At 39.1% G+C, this 21,579-nt stretch overlaps 1 protein-coding gene across 1 annotated transcript in view; it reads left to right on the top strand.

Moving 5' to 3' along the window:
* Positions 1-21,579, top strand: part of MSH3 (mutS homolog 3) — a 187,929-nt gene that overhangs the window by 83,882 nt on the left and 82,468 nt on the right. The window contains exon 13 of the mRNA XM_080804700.1: positions 10,691-10,823. Within this exon, the coding sequence (XP_080660826.1) occupies positions 10,691-10,823 (133 nt within the window). The remainder of the gene's footprint in view (positions 1-10,690; positions 10,824-21,579) is intronic.

The following is a 21,579-nucleotide window of genomic DNA, read 5'->3' as shown; positions in this document are numbered from 1 at the left end:
CTCTAAAGCTTGTTGGGTGATGTATAATTAGCAACAAGGTGCATATTCAGAATAGCTCCTTAGAATGTAATTTGTAAATAAATAAAATAATGATATTTGTGGATGACTCATAGCGCATCTCCTAACTCAAGCTATTCCTTCTTCCCCCTCCTTCCTTGCCTTATCTAATCTGTCACAACTCTTGTTAACTTGATCTCCTTAATATCTCTTCAGACTCTGTGCCTTTTCATCCCTCTATCCTTTACCCAAGTTCACATCTCAACATCCCTCCGCTGGAGTCTTCCTTCCGCTGTCCTCTGTCCTTTGAAATGTAACCCATTGGGTCCCATTCTCAGGAGAAAGTCCCAGCACCTGTGTGGTCCACATCCCTCCCATGACCATTCGCTGTCTGGCTGCCTAGCTCCTGCCGTCACACTCTCACACTTTCAGCCTCCATCTCCCCATTCATTTTCCTATGCTACTTCTATAGTCGGTACTTTTGTAAGCACTTGGTAATTGTTATTAATCATTAGATGAATGACACAGTATTCTCATATGAGACAGATGAATGAGTGAATGATGTGTGTGACGCTGGGGAGATCCAAGTAGTCACAGGCACTCTCGTGTTTCTATTAGAGAACTGTGTAGGTAGGTAGTTGAGCCATCTTGCATGGCCAGCATGGTAATGTCTGAACTTAATTTACTCATTTTATATCGCCTGTCTTTAGAGCAAACTTTTCAGTGAAAAGTCAGAACAAACACAACAAAAAACCACCTCCCCTCAGTAGTTTGTATTTTATCAGCTCCTGCCCCCTGCCCCACCAGGTAACCTTATGTTAGGATTGTAGAGGCATCTCCACAGATAGCATCCACGAGGTTCAGACTTCATCACATGTCCTTACAATGCAACAGCTGTAGATTACATACTGTGTTCCTGAGTGACAGCCATACACAACAGATACTGGCGTCATCACCCAATTCTTCAAATGTGAAGGACTCCAGTGACACCCACTTTTAGTCCTTGGGTCTTTGGTGGTAAAGAAGAATCTTTGTCATCAAAGGACCTCAAGTCCATTGTTTTTTGTCATATAGAATGAAATGACTCAAGTGTCTTCCTTTCATTTGTTTGGAATGTGTCATGCTGTAAAATCAACTATAGAATACTATAGGGCATCTTGACACAAATTCTTTTATCATCATCTAGTTGACATTGCTGCTTTTTTTTTTTTTTTTTTGGACAATGCTGCTTCTTGTTTTGTTGACTGTCATGATCACTGAATCTCTCATTGATTGCACCAAAACATTTTTTCTCTATTTTGGTAATCTGACATACTGTTTTATTAGAGTTATTTGGCAAGTCTTGTTACTCCTGCCAAGTAAAGAACAGTTCCAAGATATGCAAACTTTAAAAAAAAACTTGATTAGGAGTCATTTTAGTAATTTGCATTCTGATCTGCAGATAGGAGATAAAAGTAGAACTGTAGCTCCCCCAGTGGTGAGAAGTTTATAGTAATCAGTGCTGCACACTCTCTTCCTGCCTGTTTTAAACACCAGTAATGCGTTCGGTCATTCTCAGTGCAGCCTTCTAATCCTTCTCCTGCTGTTCTTTGTGGTATCTACTAAACAAATTGTATAAGCAAATAAAGATCACCGTTAACAGCTAATCTGGACTAAGTAGTACTGTGTACCAGGCACTGTACTGTTTACCATGTATTATTATTTTTTTTTAAATTTTTAAACTTTTTATTAAACATATAATGTATTTTTATCCCCAGGGGTACAGGTCTGTGAATCGCAAGGTTTACACATTTCACAGCACTCATCATAGCACATACCCTCCCCAATATCCACATCCCCACCACCCTCGCCCGTCCCCCCTCCCCCCAGCAACCCTCAGTCTGTTTTTTGAGATTGAGTCTTTTATGGTTTGTCTCCCTCCCGATCCCATCTTCTTTCATTTATTCTTTTCCTACCCCCCAAAACCCCCCACATTGCATCTCCACTTCCTCATATCAGGGAGATCATATGATAGTTGTCTTTCTCTGATTGAGTTATTTCGCTAAGCATAATACCCTCTAGTTCCATCCACGTCATCGCAAATGGCAGAGTTTCATTTCTTTTGATGGATGCATAGTATTCCATTGTGTATATATATATACCACATCTTCTTTATCCATTCATCTGTTGGTGGACATCTAGGTTCTTTCCATAGTTTGCTATTGTGGACATTGCTGCTATAAACATTCAGGTGCACGTGCCCCTTCGGAGCACCACGTTTGTATCTTTAGGATATATACCTAGTAGTGTAATTGCTGGGTTATAGGGTAGCTCTATTTTCAGTTTTTTGAGGAACCTCCACACTGTTTTCCAGAGTGGTTGCACCAGCTTGCATTCCCACCAACAGTGTAGGAGGGTTCCCCTCTCTCCGCATCCTCGCCAGCATCTGTCATTTCTTGACTTGTTAATTTTAGCCATTCTGACTGATGTGAGGTGGTATCTCATTGTGGTTTTGATTTGTATTTCCCTGATGCCGAGTGATGTAGAGCATTTTTTCATGTGTCTGTTGGCCATCTGGATGTCTTCTTTGCAGAAATGTCCGTTCATGTCCTCTGCCCATTTCTTGATTGGATTATTTGTTCTTTGGGTGTTTAGTTTGCTAAGCTCTTTATAGATTTTGGATACTAGCCCTTTATCTAATATGTCGTTTGCAAATATCTTCTCCCATTCCGTCAGTTGTCTTTTGATTTTGTTAACTGTTTCCTTTGCTGTGCAAAAGCTTTTCATCTTGATGAAATCCCAATAGTTCATTTTTGCCCTTGCTTCTGTTGCCTTTGGCAATGTTCCTAGGAAAAAGTTGCTGCGGTTGAGGTCAAAGAGGTTGCTGCCTGCGTTCTCCTCAAGGATTTTGATGGATTCCTTTCTCACATTGAGGTCCTTCATCCATTTTGAGTCTATTTTCGTGTGTGGTGTAAGGAAATAGTCCAATTTCATTTTTCTGCATGTGGCTGTCCAATTTTCCCAGCACCATTTGTTGAAGAAGCTGTCTTTTTTCCACTGGACATTCATTCCTGCTTTGTCGAAGATTAGTTGACCATAGAGTTGAGGGTCTATTTCTGGGCTCTCAATTCTGTTCCATTGATCTATGTGTCTGTTTTTGTTCCAGTACCATACTGTCTTGATGATGACAGCTTTGTAATAGAGCTTGAAGTCTGGAATTGTGATGCCACCAACTTTGGCTTTCTTTTTCAACATTCCTCTGGCTATTCAAGGTCTTTTCTGGTTCCATCTAAATTCTAGGATTATTTGTTCCATTTCTTTGAAAAAAATTGATGGTATTTTGATAGGGATTGCATTAAATGTGTAGATTGCTTTAGGTAACATAGACATTTTCACAATATTTATTCTTCCAATCCAGGAGCATGGATCATTTTTCCATTTCTTTGTGTCTTCCTCAATTTCTTTCATGAGTACTTTATAGTTTTCTGAGTATAGATTCTTTGCCTCTGTGGTTAGGTTTATTCCTAGGTATCTTATGGTTTTGGGTGCAATTGTAAATGGGATTGACTCCTTAATTTCTCTTTCTTCTGTCTTGTTGTTAGTGTAAAGAAATGCAGCTGATTTCTGTGCATTGACTTTATATCCTGACACTTTACTGAATTCCTGTACAAGTTCTAGCAGTTTTGGAGTGGAGCCTTTTGGGTTTTCCACATATAGTATCATATCATCTGCAAAGAGTGATAGTTTGACTTCTTCTTTGCCAATTTGGATGCCTTTAGTTTCTTTTTGTTGTCTGATTGCTGAGGCTAGGACTTCTAGTACTATGTTGAACAGCAGTGGTGATAACGGACATCCCTGCCGTGTTCCTGACCTTAGCGGAAAAGCTTTCAGTTTTTCTCCATTGAGAATGATATTTGCAGTGGGTTTTTCATAGATGGCTTTGATAATATTGAGGTATGTGCCCTCTATCCCTACACTTTGAAGAGTTTTAATCAGGAAGGGATGCTGCACTTTGTCAAATGCTTTTTCAGCATCTATTGAGAGTATCATATGGTTCTTACTCTTTCTTTTATTAATGTATAGTATCACATTGATCGATTGCGGATGTTGAACCAACCTTGCAACCCTGGAATAAATCCCACTTGGTCGTGGTGAATAATCCTTTTAATGTACTGTTGGATCCTATTGGCCAGTATTTTGGTGAGAATTTTCACATCTGTGTTCATCAGGATATTGGTCTGTAATTCTCTTTTTTGATGGGATCCTTGTCTGGTTTTGGGATCAAGGTGATGCTGGCCTCAGAAAATGGGTTTGGAAGTTTTCCATTTCTATTTTTTGGAACAGTTTCAGGAGACTAGGAATTAATTCTTCTTTAAATGTTTGGTGGAATTCCCCTGGGAGCCATCTGGCCCTGGACTTTTGTTTGTTTGGAGATTTTTGATGACCGTTTCAATCTTCTTACTGGTTATGGGTCTGTTTGGGTTTTCTATTTCTTCCTGGTTCAGTTGTGGTAGTTATATGTCGTTAGAAATGTATCCATTTCTTCCAGATTGTCAAATTTGTTGGCATAGAGTTGCTCATAGTATGTTCTTATAATTGTTTGTATTTCTTTGGTGTTGGTTGTGATCTCTCCTCTTTCATTTATGATTTTATTTATTTGGGTCCTTTCTCTTTTCTTTTTGATAAGTCTGGCCAGGGTTTGTCAATCTTATTAATTCTTTCAAAGAACCAGCTCCTAGATTCATTGATTTGTTCTATTGTTTTTTTGGTTTTTATTTCATTGATTTCTGCTCTGATCTTTATGATTTCTCTTCTCCTGCTGGGTTTAGGCTTTCTTTGTTGTTCTTTCTCCAGCTCCTTTAGGTGTAGGGTTAGGTTGTGTATTTGAGACCTTTCTTGTTTCTTGAGAAAGGCTTGTACGGCTATATATTTTCCTCTCAGGACTGCCTTTGTTGTGTCCCACAGATTTTGAACTGTTGTGTTTTCATTATCATTTGTTTCCATGAATTTTTTCAATTCTTCTTTAATTTCCTGGTTGGCCCATTCATTTTTTAGAAGGATGCTGTTTAGTCTCCATGTATTTGAGTTCTTTCCAAATTTCCTCTTGTGACTGTTCTAGCTTCAGAGCATTGTGGTCTGAAAATATGCAGGGAATGATCCCAATCTTTTGATACCAGTTGAGACCTGATTTATGACCCAGGATGTGGTTTATTCTGGAGAATGTTCCATGTGCACTAGAGAAGAATGTGTATTCTGTTATTTTGGGATGGAATGTTCTGAATATATCTGTGATGTCCATCTGGTCCAGTGTGTCATTTAAGGCCTTTATTTCCTTGTTGACCTTTTGCTTAGATGATCTGTCCATTTCAGTGAGGGGAGTGTTAAAGTCCCCTGCTATTATTGTATTATTGTCAATGTATTTCTTTGATTTTGTTATTAATTGGTTTATATAGTTGGCTGCTCCCATGTTAGGGGCATAGATATTTAAAATTGTTAGATCTTCTTGTTGGACAGACCCTTTGAGTATGATATAGTGTCCTTCGTCGTCTCTTATTATAGTCTTTGGCTTAAAATCGAATTGATCTGATATAAGGATTGCCACCCCAGCTTTCTTCTGATGTCCATTGGCATGGTACATTGTTTTCCACCCCCTCACTTTAAATCTGGAGGTGTCTTTGGGTCTAAAATGAGTTTCTTGTAGGCAGCATGTTGATGGGTTTTGTTTTTTTATCCATTCTGATACCCTGTGTCTTTTGATTGGGGCATTTAACCCATTTACATTCAGGGTAACTATTGAGAGATATGAATTTAGTGCCATTGTATTGCCTATAAGGTGACCATTACTGTATATTGTCTCTGTTTCTTTCTGATCTACTTTTAGGGTCTCTCTTTGCTTAGAGGACCCTTTTCAATATTTCTTGTAGAGCTGGTTTGGTGTTTGCTAATTCTTTCAGTTTTTGTTTGTCCTGGAAGCTTTTTATCTCTCCTTCTATTTTCAATTAGCCTAGCTGGATATAGTATTCTTGGCTGCGTGTTTTTCTCGTTTAGTGCTCTGAATATATCATGCCAGTTCTTTCTGGCCTGCCAGGTCTCTGTGGATAAGTCTGCTGCCAATCTCATGTTTTTACCCTTGTATGTTACACACTTCTTTTCCCAGGCTGCTTTCAGGATTTTCTCTTTGTCACTAAGACTTGTAAATTTTACTATCAGGTGATGAGGTGTGGCCCTATGTTTATTGATTTTGAGGGGCATTCTTAGCATCTCCTGGATTTTGATGTTTGTTCCCTTTGCCATATTAGGGAAATTCTCTACAATAATTCTCTCCAATATACCTTCTGCTCTCCTTTCTCTTTCTTCTTCTTCTGGAATCCCAATTATTCTAATGTTGTGTCGTCTTATGGTGTCACTTATCTCTCGAATTCTCTCCTCATGGTCCAGTATTTGTTTGTCTCTCTTTTGCTCAGCTTCTTTATTCTCTGTCATTTGGTCTTCTATGTCATTAATTCTTTCTTCTGCCTCATTTATCCTAGCAGTAAGAGCTTCCATTTTTGATTGCACCTCATTAATAGCTTTTTTGATTTCAACTTGGTTAGATTTTAGTTCTTTTATTTCTCTACAAAGGGCTTTTATCTCTCCGGAGAGGGTTTCTCTAATATCTTCCATACCTTTTTCGAGCCCGGCTAGAACCTTGAGAGTTGTCATTCTGAACTCTAGATCTGTCATATTACCAATGTCCGTACTGATTAGGTCCCCAGCCTTCGGGTACTGCCTCTTGTTCTTTTTTTTGTGGTGAGTTTTTCCTCCTTGTCATTTTGTCCAGGTAAGATTTGCTTTCTCCTCCTATGGAATTCCAGCTGTTCTCCTTGGTGAGTGAAGTTGGTCTTGGCTGGGTTTCTTGTTGATCTTCTGGGGGAGGGGCCTGTTGTAGTGATTCTCAAGTGTCTTTGCCCCGCCCTTACCAGGGGCTGGGCTAAGTAATCCGCTCGGGTTTGCTTTTGGGAGCTTTTGTTCCCTGAACGCTTTCCGTAGAGTTCCAGAGGACGGGAATGATAATGGTGGCCTCCCAATCTCCGGCCGGGAGGAGCCGAGAGCTCGGGGTCCCGCTCCTCAGTGCGCCCTCAGAGAAGAGCGCCCAATTGCTCCCATCTCCCTGGCCTCTGGTCGTGCTTGGAGAAAAGCGCTCAGTCATTTCTGCCTCCCTGGCCTCTGGTCACGCTTGGAGAAAAGCGCTCAATTGCTTGCGCTTGGAGAAAAGCACTAGGTCGCTTCCGTCTCCCTGGCCTCCAGCCGTGTGCTTGGAGACAAGTGCTCAGTCACTCTGTCTCCCTGGCCTCAGGCCACGCTCGAGCTCACCCAGCCTGTGCCCGGTTCAAGGTAACCCCAAGCTGAGAGCTCACTCCTCGGCTTTGTTGCTGTAGCCGGCTTCCCAGCTCTTATACCTGCGAGCTCTGTGACACTCAGGCACCCCTGGTCCTTCTGTGACCCCGCGGGACCTGGGGTTACGCTGACCCCGCATGGGCTTCCCCCCGTTTTAGCCTCTGGAACGATGTCCCTCAGTGGAGCCGACTTTTAAAAGTCCTGATTTTGTGCTCCGTTGCTCCGCCGCTTGCTTGGAGCCGGCCCCTCCCCCCACGGTCTATCTTCCCGTCGCTTTGGATGCACTTCTCCGCAGGTCCTACCTTTCAGAAAGCGATCAATTTTCTGTTTCTAGAATTGTTGCTCTTCTTCTCTTCGATTTCCCATTGGATTTGTAGGTGTTCGCAATGGTTAGATAAGCTATCTAGCTGATCTCCTGCTACCTGATGTCGTCTCAGCCTGCTACTTCTTCTCCATCTTGACTCCTCCCCCCCATGCATTATTTCATAGCATTCTTGTACAGCTCTGAGTTAGAGACCATTATTATTATTCCCATTTTATAGATGGAGAAACTAGGGAAAGGCTAAATAACTGGTAAATGGTAGAGGCTGGATTTGAACTGAGGTCAGCTGCCCAGATTTTTAACTTCTGAGTGATTACCTCTAACCAGTGAAGGCTGGGTTAAAACCAAAATGATTCATAGTAAATATGCATTTTCCTGTGCTGTCATTAGACTAAAATAAAAAGCCAGTACCTTTGTACTTTCCAGATTGCAGACCAACTTAGCACAACCTTTTTCATCTCTTTCTAAGAAATTTATAGTTTTATGTCTATTTTTTTTTAAATCTTCTGGAAGATTTCATAAATATGACTTGGGCTTTTATTAACCTCTTTTGCTTTTATCTTTTCGTAGCTCCAACAACCTTTATAATTTTTGAGAGAGCAGCTATCTTTGTAGGCTGTCTTATACGTTCACAGATGGTATTATTTTATCTGTCCTCATACCATCTGTAGCATCAACCTAGTCTGTTCCAATTGGTGTTATCTTTCATTTATGCAGGAGTGAGTTATTAAAATAAAACTTTATATTTGTATAGCATTTTGGGTAAACGTTAGGGTAAAACATTGATTTATTTTATCACAACAATCCTATGCAAAGAAAATTTAATTTTTTATTTTTTTCACCTCATCTTGATTTACTTTATATGTAGTCTTTGGAATTGAGCTGAATTGAATTCAAGAACTACTTATTGAACACATATTGTCATCCCAGAACTGTGGGAATAAAGAAATGATCCCTGTTCTCACTGAGCTTACAGTCCAGCAGAAAAGACAGAGAAGTAAATATAATTACGATGTCCACTATGGAAAGACAGTAGAGGGTTGTGTGGAAAAGGATAATCGAGGATTAAATCTGGTCTGGTGAGTCCAAAAAGCCCTTTCAGAAGAAGGGTAAGTAGGAGTTTGCCAAACAAAGTGGAGCTGGCAGGTAGTAGGAAAGAGGAAGAGAGTCTTCAAGGCAGAGTAAGCAGCAAATGAGGAGGCCCTGATGTCAGAGAACTTGGAGTGACCAAAACATGCAACAGGTTCAGTTTAACTGAAAGTTACAGTGAGAGGAAGAGAGTGGCAGCAGCCTGAATTGAGACTTGAGAGGTAAGCAGGGACCAGTTGTCTTCTAGGTCAATGAAGGAATCTGGATTTGCATCTAAGATTATTGGCAAGTTGTTGAAGAGGTGAAAGCAGAGGTATGGTTGGAAAACCACTCAGGCTATTGTGTGGAGACTGGATTGGAAACAGGAACAGAAGTGGATGGAGGAAAAGTTAGGAAACTCTCTTTGTAGTCTGTGTGAGAAACAATTTTTACTTAAACTAGTGTAACGATAGTAGAGATGGAAAGAAATGGATTGATTTAAGAGGCCACCCCACTGAGAATGGAGGAACCAGTGTGTCTGTCTACAGAGCTCAGATGTGTTCTGCTGTGTCATGCTGAACCAGATACCTGTTCTACATAGTAGAGTATGAGCCAGAGAAAAATGGGTTAGAAATGAAACCAAGTTAGTATGCAGGTTGTAAACAGGCATAACCTCACAGAGTAATTGGAAGGATAATAAAGAGAAAAACACTCAATTAATTGGGAAGTTCTCAATTTAACAGTCATCTAGGCAGGATTCTGAGGCTTGCCCTTCACATCAGTGGTATGGTATCAACAGAACTTTGTTAGACAAACGTGTATTCAGGAGGTCATGTTTCCCTTTGGCCCAAAGTGTCAGTTCATTCTTTGATTTTTTGCTTGCTTGCTCATTCATTCATTTAAAAAAAAATTTACTGAGTGCTCATTATCTACCAGGTATGTTTACTTATCTCAGTCTTTAATACATTATGGCCATCATACCTACCTTTGGCATTTATAGGTGCTAGATGGGCCACATCCCATTTAGGGCACATTTAGTCAATCAGGTTTCCATTTTAAGTTGACAGCCTCACCGTTTTCTCCCAGGTGGCCCACACTGCAACTCTGGTCTGCCCTTGTCTCCTGATGTCTTTTCTTCTGTACTCTCTGTTACTGCTCCCAGTGTTAGCTCAGGCTCGGTATGCCTCATCCCACTTCAGTCAAACAGGTGATCAGTTCAGCCATCACCACCAAATCTTCTATCAAAGTGGTTGGCTGACTGAATGAATTGGTTTTTGACTGATACGATTAGTCATTTCAGTCAGACTAGAAAACTCAGTTGCCCATTGTAGACCTATTATATTAGCCAAGGTCAAACAAGCAGTTGTAGCAAATAAATCCTCAGTCTCAGTGATTTAAGTGCAACAGAAGTTTATTTCTTGCTAATATAAAGTCCAGCTGGTAGCAAATATGGGAGTGATGGGTTTTCTGCTCCACTAACAGACCCAGGTTAAGACAGTCTTCCATGTGGCTTCCGAAATTGTTCTGGGCCCAACATTCAGTGAGGAAGGAGCAATGTGAAAGATCACACAGGATGATTTTATGGGCCCGAGCCAGAAGTGGCTTAATTGTTCCTGCTTACATTTTATTGTCTACAACTTGGGTACAGGGCCTTGCCTAATTGCAGAGGGAAACTGGGAAATGTCATCTGTGTGTTTCCCCGGGGGGAATGGAAAAGCTAAGGAGACAGTTTCTGCTGCACCTAGCTAATGACTTCCCTTGAATGGTACCTGCTCTTTGATTCAAATGATAGGGATTAGGAAGGGCCAGAGGCATGGAGGAGGAGTCCCTTAATGTTTTTCTAACGTTTAATCTAACTATTGTCACGGTACTGGGCATAAAAGTGGGAAATGTCTATGTTCCGAGTTGCTAACATATCTTATAATTGTTACTACTCTGTTCTCACAGGGAGATAAATGCTCGACTAGATGCTGTATCTGAAGTGCTCCATTCAGAATCCAGTGTGTTTGGTCAGATAGAAAATCATCTGCGTAAACTGCCTGATATAGAGAGAGGACTCTGTAGCATTTATCACAAAAAAGTAAGTGTGATAGAAATCAGATATAGTAAAACTGATAATGTTCTTCAACATGAGGACACCAGATGGCAAAGGAAAACATCTCAGAGATTTATCTTGTTATTATTTTGTGAAATCTTGTGGATAACCTGAGAGAATTCTTAGAACGTTTAATGGCACAAATTAAAGTTATTTCAATTTTTGCATTGTAAAAAGTAAAATTTGCGCATTTCTGTTAACTACAGCAACACATAGAGGTCCTTCTATTATAATGCAGGATATTCTTATATTTCATCCTCAAAATGTGGACCATCATCAAAATAGGAAATTTCTTAGACTGGCCATTTTTTAAAGAAAGATTAATTATTTGAGAGAGAGAGAGAGTGCGGGTCTGCACATGCACCCCCGGGGGTGGGGGGTGTGGGGTGTGGGGGGTGGGGGGAGGGGAGAGAGACTCCAAAGCAGACTCTGTGCTAAACACAGAGCCGGAAGTGGGACTTGATCCCATGATCCTAACTAAGGTCACGACCTGAGCTGAAACCAAGAATCCATCACTTAATCAACTGTGCCACCGAGGCACTCCTAAACTAGCCATTTTTAAAAAGAGATGCCTTCTTTCTTTTGACCACGGGACAGCTTCTTATTTGAGTTATCTAAAGGAAAAATCTGCTTATTTATCTGTGGTGGTATCAATATGCAAATGAGTTTGGGTATGGAAGCCAAGTAAAAAGCATTATTTTGATTTTTATCTCTTAAGCTTTGCAGTTTGTCATAACAATAACAAGAGAGGATTTTCCCATGAGGCTAGCAGGAGATTTTTTCTGCAAAGATCTTTCTGTAAAGATACAGAAACTTTGCAAATAAGAAAGGAGTGGCACAATATACTCAAAGTGCATAATGGGAAAAATCCTCAGCCAAGAATACTTTGTCCAGCAAGGCTATCATTCAGAATAGGAGAGATAGTTTCCCAGAAGAACAAAAACTAAAAGGAATTCATGGCCACTAAACCAGCATTGTAAGAAATATTAAAAGGGAAAGTTGAGTGTAAAGAAGAGACCAAAAATGAAGTATAAAGGTAGGAAATCCAAAAGCAGTAAAAAATGAATATTTCTGTAAAAAAAAATCAGTCAAGGAACTCACACAAAAAGGATATAAATTATAATAACGTATACCTAAAACATGGGGAGAAGAGGAGAAAAGAATGGATTCAAACTTAAACAACCATCAACTTAATAGAGACTGCTACATGCAGAAGAGGTTATATATAAACCTAATGGTAACCATATATCAGAAATCACTGGTAGACTTGTAAAGAATAAAGAGAAAGAAATCTAAATGTATCACCAAAGAAAATCAATAAAACATGAAAGAGAGAAAGACAAGAAAGGATCAGAGAAAGTCTTCAGAAACAACCACAAAACAAGTAATAAAATGGCAATAAATACATATCTTCAGTAATTATTTTGAATATAAGTGGACTAAATAATCAAAAGACATAGGGTGACAGAATGAATAAAAAAAAAACAAGACCCATCTCTATGCTGCCTGCAAGAGACTCATTTTATACCTCAGGACACCAGCAGATTAAAAATGAGGGGATAGAGAAACATCTACCATGTAAATGGATGTCCGAATACTTATATTCGGACTTATATACAATACTTATATTCGACAAACTGGACTTTAAAACAAACACTGTAGCAAGAGACAAAGAAGGGCACTAGATAATAATAAAGGGGACAATCCCACAAGAAGATGTAACAGTTGTAAATATGTATGTACCCAACATAGCGCCCAAATACATAAACAGTTAATAACCAACATAGAAGAACTAATTGATAATACAGTAGATCAATGTACAGATCATTTAAACAGAAAATCAAGGATACAGTGGTTTTGAATGTCACATTGCACCAGACGGACTTAACAGATAAATTCAGAACATTCCATCCTTAACCAACAGAATACACATTCTTTTCAAGTGCACACAGAACATTCTCCAGAATAGATCACATATTAGCCCACAAAACAAACCTCAGCAAATTTGAGAAGATCGAAGTCATACCAGGCATCTTTTCTGACCACAATGCTATGAAACTGAGAGTCAACCACAAGAAAAAATCTGTAAAGACCCCAAATACATGGAGGTTAAACAACATGGTACTAAATGAGGAATGGTGGATCAACCAGGAAATCAAAGGAGAAAGACAAAACTACAAAACTACAACTACAAAACTATGAATACAAATGAAAACATGATGGTCTAGGGCTGCTTGGGTGGCTCAGTCGGTTAAACATCTGCCTTCAGCTCAGGTCATGACCCCAGGGGCCTGGGATCGAACCCCACATCAGGCTCCCTGCTCAGCAGGAAGCCTGCTTCTTCCTCTCCCACTCCCTCTGCTTGTGTTTCCTCTCTTGCTGTGTCTCTCTCTGTCAAATAAATAAATAAAATCTCAAAAAAAAAAAAACCAAAAAAACCCCCACACAAAACATGATGGTCTAAAACTTTTGGGACACAGCAAAGGCAGTCATAAGAGGGAAGTTTATAGCAGTACAGGCGCCTACCTCAAGAAGCAAGACAAATCTCAAATAAACAAACTAACCTTATACCTAAAAGTTCTAGAAAAAGAACAGCAAACAAAACCTAAAATCAGGAGAAGGAAGGAAATAATAAAGATCAGAGCAATAAATGACATAGAAACAAAAAACAGTAGAATAAATGAAAACAGAAGCTGGTTCTTTGAAAATAAATAATAAGATAGATAAGCCCGTAACCAGACTTACCAAGAAAAAAAGAAGTACTCAAATAAATAAAATCACAAATGAGAGAGGAGGAACAACAACCAAAACCACAGAAATACCAACAATCAGAATGTTAGAAACTATATGTCAACAAATTGGACAACCTGGAAGAAATGGATAAATTCCTAGAAACATATAAGCTACCAAAACTGAAACAAGGAGAAATAGAAAACTTGAACAGACCAGTAATCAGCAAAGAAATTGATTTGGTAATCAAAAATCTCCCAACAAACAAAAGCCCTGGACCAGATGGCTTCACAGATGAATTCTACTAAACATTTAAAGAACAGTTTATACCTAATATTCTCAAACTATTCCAAAAAAATAGAAAAGTAAGGAAAACCTTCGGATTTGTTGTGTGAGGGAGGCCAGCATTATCCTCATACCAAAACAGGATGGATAAAGACACTGCTGAAAAAGAGATCTATAGGCCAATATTCCTGATGAACATAGATACGAAAATTCCCAACAAAATACTAGCAAACTAAATTCAACCCTACATTAAAAAAAAAAAAATCATCATGATCAAGTAGGATTTATTTCTGGGCTGCAAGGGCGGTTCAGTATTCCTAAATCAACATGATACATCATTATCAATAAGAGAAAGGATAAGAATTGTGATCATTTCAGTAGGTGCAGAAAAGGCATTTGACAAAGTGCAACCTCCTTTCATGATAAAAACCTTCAACGAGGTAGGTTTAGCGGGAACATACTTCAACATAATAAAGGGCATATATGAAAAACTTGGAGCTAATATCATCCTTAATGGAGAAAAACTAAGAATAAGATAAGGAATAAGACAAGGATGTTCACTCTCACCGCATTTATTCACCATAGTCCTGGATGTCCTAGCAACAACAGTCAGACAAGGGAAAGAAATAAAATGCATCCAAAATGGTAAGGAAGAAGTAAAACTTTAACTATTTGCAGATGACATGATACTCCATAGGGAAAACCCGAAAGACTCTACCAAAAAACTTCTAGAACTGATAAATTGAGTCAAGTCCCATGATAGAAAATCAATGTACAGAAATCTGTTGCATTTGTGTATACCAATAATGAGGCAGCAGAAAGAGATATTAAGAAAACAATCCCATTTACAATTGCACCAAAAATAAATAATATGATACCTAGAAATAAACCTAACCAAAGACGTGAAACACCTATACTCTGAAAACTATAAAACACTGATGAAATGTCTATTGACTGATGAATTGGTAAAGAAGATGTGATATATACATACACACACACACAAAATAGAGGTGTGTGTGTGTGTGTGTGTGTGTTTGTGTGACAATGGAATATTAGTCGGCCATAAAAAAGAACAAAATCTTGTCATTTGTTATGTTGTTGATGGTGCCTTAGAAAATATTATGCTAAATGAGTAAAGTCAGAAAAGACAAATACCAGATGATTTCACTTGTGTAGAATTTAAGAAGCAAAACAAGTGAGCATAGGGGAAAACAAAAGAGTGAGCAAACCATGAAAGACTTTTTTTTTTTTAAGATTTTATTTATTTATGTGACAGAGATCACAAGTAGGCAGAGAGGCAGGCAGAGAGAGAGGAGGAAGCAGGCTCCCTGCTGAGCAGAGAGCCCAAGGCAGGGCTTGATCCCAGGACTCTGGGATCATGACATGAGCCGAAGGCAGAGGCGTTAACCCACTGAGCCACCCAGGCGCCCCAAAAGACTTTTTTTTTTTTTAATATTTATTTATTTGAGAGAGAGCAAGCACAAGTGGTTTGCAGGGGCAAAGGGAGAGGGAGAGGCAGACTCTCCGCTGAGCACAGAGCTTGACATGGGACTTGATCCCAGAACCCTGAGTTCATGACCTGGGTTGAAGGCAGACACTCAAGTGAATGAGCCATGCAGGTGCACCAGGGAGACTCTTAATTACAGAGAGCAAACTGTTGTTTTATGAAAGAGGTGGTGGGTGGGGGGAATGGGTGAAATAGGTGATGGAGATGAAGGAGTACACTTGTGATGAGTACTGGGTATTGTGTATAGGTGTTGAGTCACTGAATTGTACATCCAAAGCTGGTAGTACATTGTATGTTTACAAGCTGGGGTTTAAATGAAAGCTTAGAAGAAAAAAAAAAGATGAGAGATATATTGGAATATTACAAAATGGAGTATTACTGAGCCATGAAAAGAAAGAGATCTTGACATTTTTGACAACATGAATAGACCTAGAAGGTATAATGCTAGGTGGAATAAATCAGAGAAAGACAGATACCATATGATTTCACTTATACATGGAATACAAAAAACAAATATGAGCAAATCAATAAGGAAAGTATGGTGTATATATACAATATTATTCAGCTATAAAAATAAACAAGTATGAGATCTTGCCATTTGCAAGACATCAGTGGACCGAAAGTATATTATGCAATTGCAGGGTCATAGGGTAGTGCACTACTGAGTATTTACCCCAAAGATACAGATGTAGTGAAAAGAAGGGCCATCTGTACCCCAATGTTCATAGCAGCAGTGGCCACAGTCACCAAACTGTGGAAAGAGCCAAGATGCCCCCAACGGACAAATGGATAAAGAAGATATGGTCCATATATACAATGGAATATTATGTCTCCATCAGAAAGGATGAATACCCAACTTTTATATCAACATGGGTGGGACTGGAGGAGATTATGTTGAGTGAAATAAGTCAAGCAGAGAGAGTCAGTTATCATATGGTTTCACTTACTTGTGGAGCATAAGGAGTAACATGGAGGACATTAGGAGAAGGAAAGGAAAAGTGAATTGGGGGAAATTGGAAGGGGAGATGAACCATGAGAGATAGTAGACCCTGAGAAACAAACTGAGGGTTTTAAAGGAGAGTGGGGTGGGGGGTATTAAGGAGGGCACATATTGCATGGAGCACTGGGTGTGGTGTGTAAACAATGAATCTTGGAACACTGAAAAAATAAAATAAAAAAATAAATTAAAAAAAGTGTATTATACTATGTGAAATAAGTCAGACTGAGAAAAGTAAAGCAAATGAACAAACAAAAAAGCAGAATCAGACATGTGAATAGAGAAAAGCAGAATCAGACATGTGAATAGAAAACAAACTGATGGTTGCCAGAAGGAAGAAGGTGGGGGGATGGACAAAATGGATAAAAGGGAGTGGGAGGTGCATGCTTCCTGTTATGGAATGTATAAGTCATGGGAATAAAATGTACTGCATAGGGAATACAGTAACTAATATTGTAATGACATCGTGACAGATGGTTGCTTCCCTTATGGTGAGTGAGCATGATGTATAGAGTTGTTGTCAAATTGCTATGTTATACACCTGAAACTAATGTAACAATATGTGTCAACTCAAATAAAAATAAAAATTAAAAAATAAAACTTCCAGGGGCGCCTGAGTGGCTCAGTGGGTTAAGCCTCTGCCTTCGGCTCAGGTCATGATCTCAGGGTCCTGGGATTGAGCCCCGAGTCGGGCTCTCTGCTCAGCGGGGAGCCTGCTTCCCTTCCTCTCTCTGCCTGCCTCTCTGCCTACTTGTGATCTGTCAAGTAAATAAATAAAATCTTAAAAAAAAAAAACAACTTGGGACACCTGGGTGGCTCAGTTGGTTAAGCAGCTGCCTTCGGCTCAGGTCATGATCTCAGCGTCCTGGGATCGAGTCCCACATCGGGCTCCTTGCTCAGTGGGGAGCCTGCTTCTCTCTCTGCCTCTGCCTGCCACTCTGTCTGCCTGTGCTCATTCTCTCTGACAAATAAATAAATAAAATGTTAAAAAAAAAACAACTTAAAAAAAATAAAACTTCCAACAACAACAAAAACACGGATGACAGTAATTGAAGACAATACCAAGAAATGGAAGGACAGTCTATGCTTCAGTATTTGGAAGAACAAATATTGTTCAAATGTCTTTACTACCCTGAGCAATCTACAGATTTAATGGAATCCCATCAAAGTACCAACAGCTTTTTATTCACAGAACTAGAACAAATAACCCTAAAATCTGTGTGGAAACTCAGAAAACCTGAAGTAGCTAAAGCAATCTTAAAAAAAAGAAAAGCAGGGGCACCTGGGTGGCTCAGTGGGTTAAGCCTCTGCCTTCGGCTCGGGTCATGATCTTAGGGTCCTGGGATCGAGCCCCACATCGGGCTCTCTGCTCAGCGGGGAGCCTGCTTCTCCCTCTCTCTCTGCCTGCTGCTATCTATCTAGATATCTATCTATCTGTCTATCTATCTATCTATCTATCTAGATATCTATCTATCTATCTACTATCTATCTATCTATCTAGAGAGATTCTATCTCTCTCTCTGTCAAATAAATAAAATAAAATCTTTAAAAAAAAAGAAAGAAAAGCAAAGCTGGAAGCATCACAATTCTGAATTTTAAGTTTTATTACAAAGCTGTAGAATCAAAATAGTATGGTACTGGCATAAAAATAGATGCATAGATCAATGGAACAGAAGAGAAAATACCGAAACAAACCCACAATTAAATGGTCACTGAACCTTCAACAAACCAGGAAAGACTATCCAACGGGAAAAAGATAATCTTGGAGTGCCTGGGTGGCACAGTTGGATAAGTGTCCAAGTCTTGGTTTCGCCTCAGGTCATGAACTCATGGGTCCTGAGATCAAGCCCTGGTTGTCTGGCTCTTCACTCAGTGAGGAGTCTGCTTAAGATTCTGTCCTTCTGGGGTGCCTGGGTGGCTCAGTGGGTTAAAGCCTCTGCCTTCGGCTCGGGTCATGATCCCAGGGTCCTGGGATCGAGCCCCACATCAGGCTCTCTGCTCCGCAGGGAGCCTGCTTCCCCCTCTCTCTCTGCCTGCCTCTCTGCCTACTTGTGATTTCTGTCTGTCAAATAAATAAATAAAATCTTAAAAAAAAAAAAAAGATTCTGTCCTTCTCTCTCTGCCCCTCCCCCCACTTGCACTCACTCACTCTTAGAAATAAATACAAAAATCTTTAAAAAAAAGAAAAGAAATTGGACCACTTTCTTACAGCATACACAGAAATAAGTTCAAAATGGATTAAAGACATAAATATGAGACCTGAAGCCATAAAAATCCTAGAAGAGTACACAGGCAATAACTTCTTTTGATATCAGCTGTAGCAACGTCTTTCTAGATGATGTTTCCTGAGGCAAGAGAAATAAAAGCAAAAATAAATGATTGGGACTACATCAAAGTAAAAAGCTTCTGTACAGTGAAGGAAACAGTCAACAAAACTAAAAGGCAACCATTGGAATAGGAGAATATAAATGACATATCCGATAAAGGGTTAGTATTGAAAATATGTAAAGAATTATATAGCTCAACACCTAAAACCCAAATAATGCAATTTAAAAATGGGCAGAAGACATGAACAGACATTTCTCCAAAGAAGGCATCCAGATGGCCAACAGACAGGTGAAAAGATGCTCATTATCACTTATCAGGGACATGCAAATCAAAACTACAGTAAATATTACCTCACACCTGTGAGAATGGATAAAATCAGTAATCAGGTGTCAGCAAGGATGTGGAGAAAAAGGAACCCTCTTGCACTTTTGAAGCAAATGCAAAGTGATACAACCATTGCAAAAAAACAGTTTGGGGATCCCTCAGAAAGTTAAAACCACCCTATGATCCAGCAGTTGTACTACTGGGTATTTACCCAAAGAATACAAGAATGGTAATTCAAAGGGATACATAGACCCTTTTGTCTGGTCTGTTACAGCATTATTTACAATAGCCAAATTATGGAAACAGCCCAGGTGTCCATCGATTGATGAATGGATAAGGAAAAGGTGGTGTATGTATATGCATACATATGTGTACACACACACACACAGTGGAATTCAGCCATAAAAAATAATGAAATCTTATCATTTGCTATGACATGGATGAAGCAAAAGATTATAATACTAAGCAAAATAAGTGAGGAAGACATAAACCATATGATTTCACTCATGTGGAATTTAAGAAACAAAACAAATAAGCAAAGGGAAAAAATAAGAAAAAAATAAAATAAAGAAAAATAAGAAAGAAAAATAAGAAAGATCAAGAAACAGACTCCTAACTATACAGAACAAACTGATGGTTACCAGAGGGGAAGTGGGTAGGAGGAAGGGTGAAATAGGTGCTTGGGATTCAGGAGTGCACTTGTGATGAGCACTGGGTGATATATGGAATTGTTAAACCTCAATATTGTACACCTGAAACTAATGTAACACTTTCTGTTAATTATACTGGCATTAAAATAAAAACTTAATGAAAAGTAAATAAGTTAGTGCTAATTAAATGAAAAAAATCCAAGAGATTTTTTACACTTACAGAAATAATTTATCTTCAAAATATGCTTAGAATTAACCAAAATCAATGAAGTATATTTATATTGTTGATAAACTTTCTATAGTGTTTTACCTGTTGTGGGAGTCATTCACATACGTTAGACACTTTGTTCCTTGTAAAAACTTTATGAAATTGAGGAGATACTGTGTTTCTCACCTTCTTACTAAAGGAAGGCTGTATCTCTCTATATAATGCTACCACAGCTTGCATTACCGTGGATAAAATGATGATGCTGAGAAGAGAGTTAGTAGCTTGTTAGTCAGGGACAGAGTTAGTATTTATACCAGGGTCCTTGACTGGGTTTTTAGTGGGTATGCTTTGGACATGACCATTTTTGATGTAGTAGTTTTGATTACCATTGTACTTTTTTCCCGGTTATCCTGACATGAGCCATCTTTATTTTCTGCCCAAATGTAAATCCTTGCCAATGTCATAATTTTATTATAGAACAATTTTTATGTGCCCACATTTTAGTTGTGACCAATTTTTCATTAGTCTTTACCTTTTTTAGTCCTTTCCCCCACAAAGTTTTACTGGAACGATAAGTACTGCTTCTGAGAATACTTGCAGTGCCCAAGAGGACTTATGTAACTGCTCCATATGCTTCAGCTAAATTTGAAAACAAAGAATAAGCCAGAACTGGGAAACACTAATCCCTCGGGAAGAATGCATGAGTTGGTTACGGGGTCAGTGGAGTCTTCTGTACTGCAAGTTGGTGCCCTTGTGGTATTGCTTTGCTGGCAGAAACAGAGCTTGTGCTGATATTGTACCGCCCCGTTACCTGCGGTCCCAGGTACCCGCCATCAACAGCAATCTAGAAGCAGCTAGTCATCTTCTGATATACTGTCAGAAGGTCAGTAATAGCCTAACTCTCTGTCACAGTGCCGGCGACATTTGCCTCACTTCATCTCATCACTAGGCATTTTATCATCGCACATCATCATATGAAGGGTGAGTACAGTATAATGTATTTTGACGGGGAGAGAGAGAGACCACATTCATATAACTTTTATTACAGTATATCATTATAATTGTTCTCCTTGATTATTAGTTATTGTGCACCTCTTACTGTGCCTAGTTTATCAGTTAAACTCTGTCATAGGTGTATGTGTATACGAAAAAACAGCACCTGTGGGGTTAGGTACTATCTGTGGTTTCAGATAACCATTAGGGGTCTTGGAACATATCCCCCATAGAATAAGGGGGAACTAATGTAGTTGAAAGTTTTATGGTTGAAACTTCTGAGGTTAAAAAATGGACGTCAAACCATTCATTAGGGGGTATCATTGGTCCAGGGCCTTACAATTGGTGCTTATTACCCTTCATCAAGGAATAGGTCTCCAAGCAGTCTTCACTGCTTGAAAGGTTTCACTGACAGTTATTAAAGATTTTTGTTTTTCTCAAGAAAAAAATAGGGACAAGGCTGAGAAAATTATTAATTGCTAAAAGAGCTGAATCAAAGTACTCGTGGCGTCAGGACAGAAGCATCTTTCCATGGCGCTATGACTTTTATCGGGCTTCGCTTCCTCTCTTTAAAATTTGCTTTGATGTTTTCCATCCATATGGTTGTGTATTTACAAAAGTTTAAAAACTCTGGTAAAAGTCAGAATCTAATTCTTTTTTTAAATTGAAATATAATTGACATAGAGCGTTGTATGTATGTATGTCTGTAATGTAATATA

This window comes from Martes martes, assembly GCF_963455335.1.
Source record: "Martes martes genome assembly, chromosome: 5".
Lineage (NCBI taxonomy): Eukaryota > Metazoa > Chordata > Mammalia > Carnivora > Mustelidae > Martes > Martes martes.
Note: the sequence above shows the minus strand (reverse complement) of the source record. Positions and strands in the feature narration are given on the sequence as shown.